This window comes from Halichoerus grypus, chromosome 10, assembly GCF_964656455.1.
Source record: "Halichoerus grypus chromosome 10, mHalGry1.hap1.1, whole genome shotgun sequence".
Classification (NCBI taxonomy): Eukaryota; Metazoa; Chordata; class Mammalia; order Carnivora; family Phocidae; genus Halichoerus; species Halichoerus grypus.
The window spans coordinates 88,055,120-88,069,644 of NC_135721.1; the positions used below are offsets into that span (position 1 = coordinate 88,055,120).

Below are 14,525 nucleotides of genomic sequence, written 5' to 3' on the forward strand. Positions count from 1 at the left end.
GTTGCTGCTGTGGAATTAGATGAACTCAATACTTAAGCATCGAATTGTATCACCTCGGTCACATCACAAATACTCCACATGAAATAGAAAATTAGTGGGGGTGCCTGGGTGGCTCAGTCGTTAAGCGTCTGCCTTCAGCTTAGGTCATGATCCCAGGGTCCTGGAATCGAGCCCTCCATTGGGCTCCCTGCTTGGGGGGGAACCTGCTTCTCCCTCTCCCACTCCCCCTGCTCGTGTTCCTGCTCTTGCTCTCTCTCTGTCAAATAAATAAATAAAATCTTTAAAAAAAAAAAAAAAAGAAAGAAAGAAATAGAAAATTAGTGGTAAATATTATAGCAAAGTCTCCCAAAATTTACTTACAGAAATTTGCAGGTCAGGTTCTAAATCACAATACTGATTTTAGGAGAGAGATGTTTCTATTTAAATCAAGTTCAGTCAGCATGACTAAACAGCTGCCTGGGGCCTGAGTGCCATGTGGCCAGACAGGGCTCATCAGACACTTCCAGAGGCACCCGAGCTGGTGTTGAGCTCACACTACGAGCCTCAGCCCAGCATGAAGGCAAGATTATGAGGCAGTTTTCACACTTACAGAGATCAAAGTAGCATAGTGAATATTTAGAACTACATCCTGCATGGGCTCCACAGTGGAATAAATCCTGCTGTTTTCCATCACGGTGAACATTGCCCCCCACCACGCTCAAGTACTGTTCTCTCGAGAGCTGTGCGCACTGCAGTTCTCAAGGAAATGCAGCACTCAAGCTTTTCACCTTTATTCTTCCCAAAGCATTTCATTTTAATGTCAGCTAACAATAGAAAATCAAAGGCGGCAGCTCTCCCACAAAACCCATGGAACTAGCATGTGAGTGATAGAACTGACCACACTTTTATCAGCCTGCAATTAAAATTTCATGAAAAATCTTTCAATAAAATGTTACACGGAGTACATTTTTAAAAGCAGTGCTGACTCTCATGTGTGTAGAAAAACAAATATTCACTAACACAGACACTTCTGACAGACAAAATGGGTCACAGCTGTTTGTTACTCTTTGAAGTACAGCAAAAATGAATTTTGTAATATAATCTGAAGGAACTCCAGGCCCTCTATAATTCATATTTTTAAGATTCAAACCCGCATTAAATACTGCACCATTCAACATAAACATGAGAGAGTATTTACCCTAATTTTTCTGTTAACGTCAACTTGATAAGAAATGTTTAAATGCTAAGAGGATTCTAGTTCAGAAAATACCTTGATGCTTTTTGCTAATTGAGATACAGTTTATGTGTTTATTATCTGTTTACAAAAAAGAATTTAAGGTGGCCTTTTACAGTATTAACTGTATCTCAACAGTCTGAGACAAAAACTATTTTAACTAGAAAAAAAACATTTAACCAAAAACGGCAATAAACTGGAATCTTTCAGTTACTGCTTTGACAAGACAACGTTTTATAAAAATTATTGCCTATTTCTTCTAAATAGGACAAATACTAAGATTTTTCCTATCAATCATTCCTTTAATAATTCTGTTGCTATCCTTATAAAATAAAAAAATAAATGATAATGTAACTACAAGGCTTAGTTTGCAATTTTTCCACTGTATAACTTAGTCACATTATTAAAAAAATCACTCCACATTCCCTCTTATGTAGTTATATGTGGACAAATGGTGAACAGACAGTTTTATAGCTTAAAATATAAGTGAGGAAAACATAGACATCTGCCATACCAATAGCTGGTTTTTATTTTTTTAAGGAAAGGTTATTAATTTAAAAAGAGAGCTCTAAGAAATGTAATAGGATTCCCAGCAATGATGATTTCTGAGATCTATGAGATTTGAAATGTAATTATAAAAAGGCTAAAATCCAAAGAGCATTTCTACTTTCTCTTTTTTAAAAAAAATCCAGATGATTTGTCACATCAAGGAAGTCTGGCACATTACCAAGGCCATAGTCTTAGTCATCCTCAGAATCGCTACCCCTTCTTGTGTGGATGGAGCACCTCACTGAGGATAGCAAAGCATCTTCAACTGGTTTCTTAGGGTTTTCCTCCAAGTCTGTCTTGATTGCTCCAGACTCTGACAGTTTCCACTCCAACTCTATGTGATAAAGAAAAACCAAATTACCTAAGGCAGTTGGCATGGGACCCTCACCCTCAAGCCCATTAAGCCAGTTTTCTCTAAGCAGAAACTATGCAGTAACATTTGATGATAATTTTAGTGCTGTAATTATAAGGTACCTAGAAGGAAAGCAAAAAATCAGACCTTTAAGAAGGAAAACAAAATACTTTCACTTTTTCAGAAGAGGAAATCAAATGAGATACTATATATATATTTGAATCTATATGGTAACTAAAATGAAAAACAAAGACTAAACCTGTCTTCTAATGACTACAGTTTCTGGACTTGCACAATTTCTCAGGAAAGAAATCAGCATGAAACATTTAAAGGAAATACTTTTCACAGTCCTGCTGGCAATCTAATTTTAGTTAACAAAAGGAAATTTTTAGGCCTCATGTCCAGTATCTCAATCTATTAGAGTCAAGGATAAATGTATGATGACATCCTAGAACTTATACATTTGCTCCAAGTAATAAAAACAGTACCAAGAAAATAAAGAACCAATGACTAAAGCCTTGGTTCCTGTATGTCACTCTCTTATAATCAATGAAACTCCACATGGGTGTGAGACCTTATGAAGTGAAATCAAGGGATGTCTTTTCCACTGCAGAGAAGACCCCAGGCAGAACTAAGGGATTACATGAGACACTCTACAGCAAAGAGACTGGTTTAAGTGATTCTCTGCTAATTAGGTACCTCCATTAAAATGTGACAACCAATTTTATTTAAGTCATATTAATTTAAAGTGCTCCATGAAGATCAATAACACCAGTATTTAAAGTTCTTGGTACCTCAGCTGAATGTTATGAAAATTCAACAAATTTCTTAAAAAAAAAAAAAAAAAAAGAAAGAAAAAGAAAAACCTTAATTCTGATTCTTGACTCAAGAATATATTTAGATCCACCATTCATATGTATTGGTGTAGGTATTAATGTTATTGTTCACTTACACACAATAATTATTATTTTATAAGTTCACTAATGCTCAGATAATACTTTTTCTAGAAATAAAGACAGGACCTCCTATCCTACATCCCTCTTTCCCCTCAGGGTACATTCAAAAGACCAGAGTAAGATGCAAGCATATACTTAGTTTGAAATGCAATATGCCTCTGAACACTGGCATAATGCCTAACTGTTGTTAACGTGCGTGTATGTACGTGCAGAGATGTCAATACTTATCCCAGTTGAGTATCTTATATAGTTATATAAAATAGTATATAAAGTCATATTTTAACATATGTTTTTAAAGCACAGGTGGACATATTATTTCAATAATGAGTGACTTAGGAGGATGCCCTCGGGCCTCAGTTTCTCTCTTTCATGTTATAAGTGTATACATATTTTGACACCTCATGTAACAGGTAGAAAGGAATAAAAAAAAACATCCTTCAGGAATAAAAGGATACATCCTTCAGGAGTTAAGAGGCAGAACTCAATAAACTTTTAATTTAACTTAAAAGCCACTAATATATTCAAATGAGAAAATATTCCCATAAGTATTATATACATATATATGTATATACACACACACACACATATAAATATCTATCATATAAATATCTATCAATAACTTGTTCATGTGATTTTTCTTTTCTTTTTTTTTTTTAAGATTTTATGTATGTATATGGCGGGGGGGGGGGGCATGAGCTGGGGGGAGGGCCAGATGGAGAGGGAGAAGCAGACTCCCCAGTGAGCAGGGAGCCCGATGTGGGGCTCGATCCCAGGACCCCAGGATCATAGCCTCGAAGGCAGGCGCTTAACCAACTGAGCCACCCAGGCGCCGTTAATGTGAATTAAACAAAAAATGAAGGTTGAGCTATAACTTAAAACGTATCCAACTATAGGGACAAACAAAATATATTAGACATTAATATTAAATATACATACTTTAAAATCCAGTGTGCCCCCTTTTAACAGAATTATTAGAGCCCAGTTATAACTGCCCCCAATGACTCATTTAATGAGAGATCAAACGTGTTTCTTCCCTTTTAGCAATCACTCACACAGTGGCAAAGGTGACTTTGACAAATCATCATCACACATGTCTCTTCAAAAGAACCATCCCCTCATCATCTCTAACACGCACTGGTCATTGCTCACGTGCCCTGCACCATCTCAAAGAGGTCCTTACCCTCTATTGTCAGGTTCATGCCACCAAACACCAGAGGTCCAATAAATTGAGCCTTGATATCTCCTTCAAGGTAAACAAATACTGTAGGCAGATTCCTGTCAGGATAATTGGGTATGCAGGTTGTTGAAATGGCTTTGATAAATTTGACATCAGGAAACTTCCTCGCAAGTCCACTGAAGTGCTGATTTATGAGGGCACAGAGGGGAATCCTGTGAAGTAGAAATGCGAAACAATGGTGAAAGAGGACCCCTATAAAACAGAAATAGAAGCAACTATGATTCTGCATTTACACAGGGCAAAGCTCTACTACCCTTCTACCTACGTAAACCCTCATAATAGCTTCACAAGTGATTCTGCTACTCCAGCCAAGATGAATTAACATTTTTTTTTAAGAAACGTTCTAATATGTTCAGGGAAAATGAAGAACTCAAAATCCAAAATCCATTTTAATTTGACTCAGTAAGTCAGAAAAACAGCTTCAATGTAAAAGATAATTGTTTTGCCCATCTATATGAGAGAACATTCAAGATTCAGAAGGTGAGAAGAAGGTGAGAAAGCATTTCCTGCTTTAAAAAGAACTCCCACACAAGTACAGTAGAATACAGCTGGAGCTGAGAAACAGTGGAGGGCCACTGCATCACTTGCCTGGAACAATTATTATAAAGGTCACCCCCCGACATCTATGAGAATGATTCACTACATGGAATTTTGAAATGTAGAGTTTCTCTAGAAGGATAAATAAGGAATTTGTTTTCAATAAAAGCAATCTTCATTGCTACAATGTAACAAAGGCATTCTTTTTAGTCACAAATATTAATTTTAAAGTCTGAAGACAAAAATTAGGCATGAGGTTTGGGCAAATCAGCAACAAAATACAACACTAGTAAAAAACAAAACAACACAAAACAACAAACCTCCAAAGTGGATTAAGCCCAAGATGCCTAAGACATAAATTCAAATTAACATTTAAGGACAGTGCATAAGATCAGCTCACCCTTGTTTGTAAAGGTGCAAGATTACCCACAAGCCCTCACCGGCTTTGGTAACTTCTTGAACATAATCCTTTCCTGAGATCTCCAAAACTTCTCCAAATTTATTCGTCAGTTGAGTTGCTTTCCACTCAGCCAGTCTTTGCTGCCTGCACAGCACAAAGAGGAGAGAGACATCTTACACGTACACCCCACATATACACACACACCTTTCACACAGCAACCTTTATAAAGATCCAGGTTTATTTGCCACACAGCAAAAGTCTAAGATCAGTTCACCAAGACCTGCAATATTACTACTTAATTACAGTCCTTTCCAAAAGCTATCTCAGTAAGAAAATTAACTTTGCAAAAAGACACACATTTTAGTGCCACACAAAAAACCAAACAGTCCCTCTGGGTGGCACTAACCTGTACATTTCAATAGCACGTTCATCTTCTTCATTAAATTCATCTTCATTATCCTCCAGCTCTTCCAAAGTCATATCTTCGTATGTTTTCACTGAATGTAGTTAAGTTAGCAAAAACCAAAAAATGTAAAAGATGAACAAACTTGCATTTTGTTTTCCCTACTTTATTTTTCTCCTAAAGATGTGCATGCAACACCAAGCCAAAGTAAAACTCATTCACCAAAACCAAAATAAAAAATACTGAAGGTCTTCCACTAGTAAGAACTTGAGGGTGTTTTAAAAAGAACCATGTTGACAAATGCAGCAGGATTGACTCTCCTACCTCCACACAATAGTAAGGATATGAATGATAAGTTGCCTAAGTTTATAAAACCAGAGAGTTGTATTTGCCTGAACTCACCTGGTCTGCTCTTCAAGCACATACACCCATGGACCGCCGTATTAACAGTTCTATCTCTGAGGGCAGGGGAGGATACCAGTGGGTGTCCCCAGCATACTCTTTCTAGAGTTAAAGGGATTATTGTCTTGTTCTTCTCTTGTGAATGGTAGGCAGCTCTCTTTTAACCAACTGCTGTAAAATCTTGATTTTTTATTGCCATAAGCATTCTTGCTTCTTGACATCAAATCAGATTTTTGTCCCCCAACCCCAACTCTATCACTATACAAACTGCTCTTAGCAAAGTCAACAATGACCTCCACTTCCTGACTGATGAGCAGCACTGATCCAACCCACCATTGCCTCCTCTTTGAAAGATGGCCCTCCTCTAGCTTCCAGGATGTCTTCTCTCCTACTATCTCTACAGCTGCCCCTCCTCTGGACCTTTGCTGACCTGACTCCTTTTTTATCTATACCCACACCCTTGGTGATTGCATCTCATGGCTTTATGCCTCCAGCCCATATTTCTCTAATTTAGAGAAAAACATAGCCAACTGCCTACTTGCCATCTCTATTTTACTAATAAAAATTTCAATGTTTCTATGTCCTAAATAGAGCGCTTGATCCTAGCTCCAAACTGTTGCTCACCAAGCCTTCCTCATCTCGGTTGGTGGTGATGGCTATCCTTCAGGCTGCTCAAGCCCAATGCCTGACAGGCATCCTTCACTTACTTTTTCTCACAGCCCTCACAGGATCCACCAGCAAATCCTATTGGCCCTACCTTCAAATTATTTCCAGATCTGACCACTTCTCCTCACCCCTTCCACCAACACCATGTGGGCAGGTCTAAGCCAATGGTATACTTCTTGCCTGAATTACTGCAGTAGTTTCCAGACTAATCTCCCTACTTCCTGACTTGATCCCCATCTTCCATACTTGGAAAGGCAGGAGCAGGAGGGTGCTGTCAGCATGTCAATCCTCTGTTCAAACCTCCAGTGACTTCTGTTCAAACCTCCAGTGACTTCCACCCGACCAGACATAAAAGCCAAAGTCTTTGTTAAAAGATACCAGGTCCTCAATGGTTTGACCCCTAGTTGCCTCTCTGAACTTACTACTCTTTCCTAGTCATACTGGCTTCCTGGCTGGTTCTCCAATGTGTTCTTCACTCACTTAAGTAGTTCAATTCAAATCCCTCAGATCTACTCAAATGTCACTCCCAGTAAGCCTCTCTCTAACCCTATCTAGAATTATACTCACCCTTCCCACAACCCTTTCTCGGCTATTTCCCTGCCTTATTTTCCTATATTTACTTATGTATTGCTTATTGCCTGTCTCTCCCACTAGAATATAAGTCCTCTAAAGACAGGGATTTTTGTCCAGCCTGTACATAGCTAAAGCCCCAATGCTCAGAATAAAACCCGGCAGACAGTCATCATTCAATAAACATTCACTGGATAAATGCTTTCTAGTGAATCCATCTCTAAATTAGCTTTAACATGTAAGAAGACAAAAGTACTAGCCCCTGTGATCAGTGGGGCATTAAGTCCAGACTCAGAAATATTTTCTCCAGGATTATCATGTGCTCATCTGATGCAGACAAGAAACTATGGAGATGTGGAAATTCTATAGCCCAGCAAGATGAAGGTTAGAGACAGCCTGTGACTCCCTTGAGGTCCCAGAATAGTGTCCACCCCAGCACTCCAATGCCGGTTCCCAATTCCTGCTCAGAGTATCCTTCTACCAAAGCAGTTAGAGGCTATCTTAACCCAAAGAGAGACAAAACAAATAAAGAATATAAACAATCTCACCAATTGACTGCTGAAGGACTCGCTGTTCTTCTTCTTCTGCCTCCTTTTCCAAATTTTTCAAACTTTCCTTTGAGGGCAAGATACCCTTTTTGCGTAAGATGTCATTCCACTCAGTGTCTGCATTGGGGTCCTAGTGGAAGTGGACCAAGAATACTATGAGTGCAAAGTCCATTACAAAGGGTGCCATGTTGGGAAAAGGTGGTGGGAAGAGGAATTCAAGTCAAATTATTCTACGGCCTATCTCTGAGAAAGTGTCAAAAGATCCACAGCCCCTATTCTTTTCCTGTCCTCCACTCCACTTCACCCTCCCCACACAGGACACACACACCCAGGAACTAGTCTTGGGTAAAAATCAGGGTATGATGCGCAGATCGGCATCAATGCTCACACCAAGGCCCTAAGCTGGCTCCTATTCAATTTTTATTAATGACTCAGAGCGACTCATTCAACAGATACTAAGTACTTGTGGCAAGTGCAATGATCAACAGGCTGTTGACCTAGAGAGTTATAAGGGGTCTGCATTCCACAGGATAGGCAGGGATATTCTCTCAGAAGTGGACATTTAATCATCACTGGAAGTTGAGAAGGAACCAGACGTGAGGAATGAGAACTTAAGAACTTACTTTCCAGGCAGAGGGACCAGCATGTGGAAAGGGCCCAAGAGCAGAGATAGGAGGCTCTCAAAGTTCTAAGTGGCTGCAATAGAATCAGAAGGAGGAGAGCCTGAAGGCAGGCTGACAAATTCTCTAATGGCCCAAACCTGAGAGGGAGAACTGAGACCCTGAGGAACAGCTCACAATGCCTAACACTTACTGAGTACTAGGTGCTGGGCACTCTGTGAAGCCCTTTACCTGTACCTACTTAGTTAATCCTCACAAGCCTAGGAGAGACAGACATTGAGGAAGACACTGCCATGCTGGAACAAGTCAAATTTACCAGGATCAAATGTCAGAAGGATAAATGTCAAAGTGGGCTCTATTTCCTGAAGCCAGCTAGCCAAACACTGGTTTTGCTTGGCTTGGCAGGAACACTGCTCATGGACCGGGTTTGGAATAAGAAATCAATGAGCACTGTGGAAAGGGCACTAGCACAGCCAGGCTCCAGCCCCAACTCCATGTCCCTGTCTTGCTGAGCTGTATCAAAAGAAAACGAACAGAATCCTTTCAACAGGGTGGTCAGGGAAAGCCTCTGAAGAGATAACATTTCCAAGCAGGGTCCTGAAGGATAGAGAATACAAAGGAGGCCAGGGCAGCCCGGGAGCTTCCTCTTCAACACTGAAGAGTGTCTGGCTTCTGGCAGACTGTATTTGTAGATGCTTATCCTCTCCAGCTCCTAAGGCCTCCCGTCCCAAACCCGTACTAACTCTATTTCTCATTGGCCACTAAGCCAGAGATGATTTAACCAGAATTCCTGACTACAGTGAAGTCTGGGAAGCAGGAGAATGACCTTTGACAGAGGGTCCTTCGACAGTGACAGAATTTAGTTGTCACAGATTTTTGTTAATTCCCATGATGTCTTCATTTATTTTCTTTCATTTTTAGTCCAATTCTATTAGACAATTCCTGATACAAAAAAAGGGGACAAAAAGAGGGGATTTGGTTTTATCTATTTTAAGACAGAAAGTAACAAAGGAGAGGGACCCTAGGGATGAGCTCTGGGAGCCATGGAATCCGAGAGGGAGTGCACCTCAACCTGCACATCAACGTTAGGGGGAAATGGATGTTAACTAAACCTTCACCCAGCTCTAAGTGACTCAGGAACATAAGTTCCGCCACTGTTTTACGTTATGAGACCTCCAGGCGGGACCCTTCCCTTCTTCGAGCCTCAGCTTCCATCCCCACACAACGTGCCCATAACACACCAGCTCAGGAGCTAAGAGAATTAAGGAACAGGAAGTAACACTGTCCGGTGGGATGCCGCGAGTCCTTCAGACTTCACGGGATCCGACCTTAAGGAAAGATGGCCCCAAAAGACTGAGATTTGAGGGGTGAGACACACAGGGTTGGGGAGACCCAACCCGCGGCTCCTTGCCGGACCACGCCTGCCCTGTCGCACTGCGCCTGCGCTGGGCCTAGAATCGCGTGATCTTTCGCGTGCCGGTGGCGCCCAGCGCTTCCCACGATCCCAACCCCGACGGTCCGCTGCTGCCACGGACCCAGCGGGACAAACGAGCTGCGGTAGATTCCAGGCCTCGGACCCCCAGGTTCTTTACCTGCATCTTGTCTAAAATCGCTCAAGTCAGGCCACAGCGTCGCCCCCACCCCGCCTCTTCTGCCAGCCCGGCCTTCGCCCCGCCCCCTAAGGGTGAGCAGGGCGGAGCCAGGGAGTAAGCGAGGTCTCTGAGTCTGCGCCCGCTCCTCAAGAAACGGGGCAGAAGCTGTGCGCATGCGCAAGGGGGTGCTGCCCGCTCTCTGTTGGTGTCGCTGGCTTCACGTGACCCGGAGCCAGTTCTCGGCGCTACCTTATTAGGGCAAGGCTCCGTACTTGGAAAGGTGGAGCGGGTTGGAGGAGGTACTCAGTTTTATGCGCCATGTCCTGCCGCAGAGCCAATCCTAGTAAAAGAGGGCTTGGCTCAAGAAGTCAAATAGAAATGTGTTTCAGTGATTCAGTGTTACAACTAAAAATGATGCAGCGTCATCTGGACTTCACTCGCTATCATTTCAGCGTCCGATAAGGCGATTAATTCATAAGACACATATTTATCAAGAGCCTGCTAAGTACCAGGTACTATTCTAGATTCTGCGGAGACAGCAGTCGTCACAACAAAAACAGAAAGGTGAAAGTCATTTCACCTGGTTAAGCCTCAGGCAGTCCATATATGCAAAAGTGCTTAGCTCTATCCAGGCACACAGGAGACAGGAGTAAAAATCAGAATCTGAATTGTAAAATGCAGGTGCTGGACTCCAGGCTTCTGCCTACACAGCACTCCGATTTGAGTTAAGAAAGCAATATCCCTCCAGGGACACCTGGGCTAACGTGCCGCCTCTCGGCAATGAAGCAGACACAGATAATACACATCCACACATCTGTGGAGTAGGCATACGGCTCCCAGCTTTGGCAATGCATTAGAACCACCTGGGAATCCAAACACTGCAGTTATGCTGGGGTTCCATCCTCAGTTAAATTCCTGGAGATGAACGCTGGAAATGGTATTTTCTTAAAGATCCTCAGGTGTTGCTAACATGCAAAACCATTGATACAGAGTGAATAAAATGATTCCTTGAGGGCAAGGAGCTTTGATTTTATAATTTATAAGGATTTTTAATATTTCCTAACTACTTACCACAGAATTATAGGTCTCCAGAAACATTTGTTTATTCATTTATCTGCAGCAAACTGTGAATGAATTGTCCCTGGTCTTACTACCAAAATCAGGACCCAGACTAGTTCGGGGTGGGTTTGGCTCTATGCTAAGCTTTGCGTCCCCTCCAGAGCAATAGAGTGGGTGCTGTTACATCCTTTCTTCATTCCCAACCCTAGCTATTTCCAGAGCCCAAGACCTACCCCCACCTCGTGATCCCTCTCTCCAGAGGAGATTGACAAGCCAGTCTCAAACTCTACCACCTCCTCTGCAGAAATGTGCCTCTCCCACTTTTGTCAAACACTCTTCCATTATACTAAATCACAGTCTCTCCCACCTCCCTAGAGACCTCTGTCCATCATTCTGTCCATCACTCTTGGATCTGGACAAAATAATTAGGGCTCAGGAGAAAAAAATTAGAGACATAAGAAAAGAATTGGAAAATAATTTTGTTTGTAAGTCATATGACATGATAGCATACTTGGAAAACCTGAAAGAATCAAGTCTTTTTTTTTTTTTTAAAGATTTTATTTATTTATTTGACACAGAAAGCACAAGTAGGCAGAGAGGCAGGCAGAGAGAGAGGGAGAAGCAGGCTCTCCACTGAGCAGGGAGGTGGACGCGGGGCTCTATCCCAGGACCCAGGGATCATGACCTGAGCCAAAGGCAGCCGCTTAACCGACTGAGCCACCCAGGCGCCCCTGAAAGAATCAAGTCTTAAATTCATACTATAATATGAGATTTCTGTATAGGAGCAGCATATAAAATTAACATACAAAAAATAGCCTTTGTATTTACAATGACAGACTAGAAGATACGGACATTAATTACAATAACAACAGAAAAGAAAAAAGAACTTAGGAATAAACTCAAAAAGTGTACAAAAACCTACATGGAGAAAATTATAAGACGTTTCTGAAAATACAAAAGTAGACTTGAACAAATGCAAAGAAATCGCTCCTCTTTGGATGGGATGACTCAACATCACAGAGATGTCAATTTTCTCCAAGTTCATGCGTAAAGTTTAACACAATCTTAATTTTAAAACCCAAATATTTTCTGAGGCTAGACAGGTTGATTCTCAAGTTTTTATAATGAAATAAACAGCAAGAATGGCAGACCGAGGGGACAGCCAGCCTCTACCAAATATTAAAACAATGTGCGTGAACAGACAAATAGATCAATGGAGCAGCATGTTCAGAATTAATCTAAAAATAGGCAAAGTACATACAAAATTAGTGTATGCTTAGGATGACATCTCAATCTGATGGGGGGAGAGGTGGAGTTTTTAATAAATGGTGTTGGGGCCGTTGGACAGCCGTTTGAAAACAGATAAAATTGGATATGTACTTCCTGGTATATATCAGATTAAAAATTGAAAACTAAAAGCCTAGAGGAAATAATGAGATAATTTCTCTATAACCCAAAAGTGGAAAAAGCCTTTGATGACTATTACTAAAAATCCAGAAAATCAAATGAAAATAATGAGATTTGACAACTTAAAAAAATTTTTTTCTGCCTAAGAATAATGAACACCAGCATGCCACCTTTTGTGTAAAATAAAAGGTTAAATAAGAATACATATGGGGGGGCACCTGGGTGGCTCAGTCGGTTAAGCGTCTGCCTTAGGCTCAGGTCATGATCCCAGAGTCCTGGGATCGAGCCCCGCATTGGGCTCCCTGCTCAGCGGGAAGCCTGCTTCTCCCTCTGCCTCTGTCATTCCCCTGCTTGTGTTCTCTCTTGCTCTCTCTCTCTCTCTGACAAATAAATAAACAAAATCTTAAAAAAAAAAAAAAAAAAGAATACATATGGGTGGCTTAGTCAATTAAGCGTCTGACTCTTGATTTTCACTCAGGCTGTGATCTCAGGGTTGTGAGATTGAGCCCCATGTTGGGTTCCACGCTGAGCATGGAGCCTGCTTAAGATTCTCTCTCCCTCTACCCCTGCCCCCATGCTCAAGCTCTCTCTCTCTTTAAAAAAAAGAAAAAGAAAAAGAATACATATGTGTGTATATTCATATTTGCTTAATTTTGCGAAAAGAATCGGAGAAAGAGGAAATCCGAAATTAATGAAATGGCTAACTGTGGCAGTGAGGCGGGGTAGGGGTGGAGATGAGGTGGTAGCAACAGAAAATTAGGTGAGAATCCTCTGATAAACTTTTATTTAGGGGCAAGCAAGTTTTGTGGGGCCTGAAACACATTCAGTCTTGGAGGATCTCTTTAAGAATCTATCACTTACATGTGGAATCTAAAAAAAAAAACAAAAACAAAAATTCATAGAAAAAAGAGATACAATCTTTCTTAAAAGGAGAAGAGTTTTTTTCTTTTTTTCTTTCATTTTATTGTATCTATATGAGAAGATGGGTGTTAGCTGAATCATTTCACGGCATATGTAAATCAAACCATCATATTGTATGCCTTTAACTTATATAATAATGCATGTCAATTATTTTTCAATAAAACTAGAAAAAATTATAGGGAAAAAAGAGTGTAAAGGGGTCCTGAGACCCCATTTGAGAGCTTTTGAAAATTTTTGTTTAGGGATTAAATGTGATTATCTCCTAGAATAATGTCTACACAGAATACGCAGGCATTCAACAAATGTTTTTTAAAATGACATTGACTTAGAGGGGAGGGGAGGTGCGAGGATGGGTTAGCCTGTTGATGGGTATTAAAGAGGGCCCGTTCTGCATGGAGCACTGGGTGTTATGCACAAACAATGAATCATGGAACACTACATCAAAAACTAATGATGTAATGTATGGTGATTAACATAACAATAAAAATTTTAAAAAAATAAAATGACATTGACTGTGATATGGCAAGAACAGTAAGTTTATTATGCTATCTTTCCTGTCCTTATAATTTGTTACATAATACAATGTAAACATACAAAAAAGGAAGAAATGAAGTATAATTTCTATGTTGAGTAGAAATTAGCCTGTATAAATATTATGATGATGTTTGACCCAATAAAAATAGAAAGTTTAAAAAATACAAAATTATGAATATAAAAATGGGCATGAAAGTAGACATTTATTTAGAATGAAGAAATAGTAACAAATTACCAATTTTAAAAAGCTGACAAATACCACAGACATCACAAAATCGAGAGAAATAACATAATATTTCTATAAATTAATTCTGACCCATCTATATGATATCATAGATTAACTTCTGGCTTGTGTATATTGTTGGAGAGGGAGAAATTTCCTTCTCTACCCCACTTCCCAGTGTTATGCTCCCTAGTTTAGGAATTAAATTGATATGAGATAGATTAACAAGAAAAAAACCAAAGTTGTATTAAGTGCACATGAAGGCCCAATATTAAATTGAGACCTAAAGAAATGACCAAGGCAGGCAGTTTTTATACATATTGGACCAACAGATAA

The 14,525-nt window shown here is 40.3% G+C and overlaps 1 protein-coding gene across 1 annotated transcript; it reads right to left on the bottom strand.

The window, feature by feature from the left end:
* Window positions 1-1,719: 1,719 nt before the first annotated feature.
* On the bottom strand, window positions 1,720-10,193 carry PDCL3 (phosducin like 3). The gene is made up of 6 exons (XM_036119594.2): window positions 10,046-10,193; window positions 7,834-7,963; window positions 5,651-5,741; window positions 5,245-5,388; window positions 4,251-4,459; window positions 1,720-2,096 (listed from the first exon to the last, which is right to left on the bottom strand). Exons 1-6 carry the CDS (start codon window positions 10,049-10,051, stop codon window positions 1,954-1,956), a joined length of 723 nt encoding a protein of 240 aa, XP_035975487.1. The 5' UTR covers window positions 10,052-10,193; the 3' UTR covers window positions 1,720-1,953.
* Window positions 10,194-14,525: the final 4,332 nt, after the last annotated feature.

Coding starts and splice junctions, on each gene's coding strand:
- PDCL3 (XM_036119594.2), bottom strand. Junction 5,389..5,650: donor CGTGCTATTGAAATGTACAG/GTTAGTGCCACC, acceptor TGTGCTGTGCAG/GCAGCAAAGACTGGCTGAGT. Junction 4,460..5,244: donor TTGCACCTTTACAAACAAGG/GTGAGCTGATCT, acceptor TCTACTTCACAG/GATTCCCCTCTGTGCCCTCA.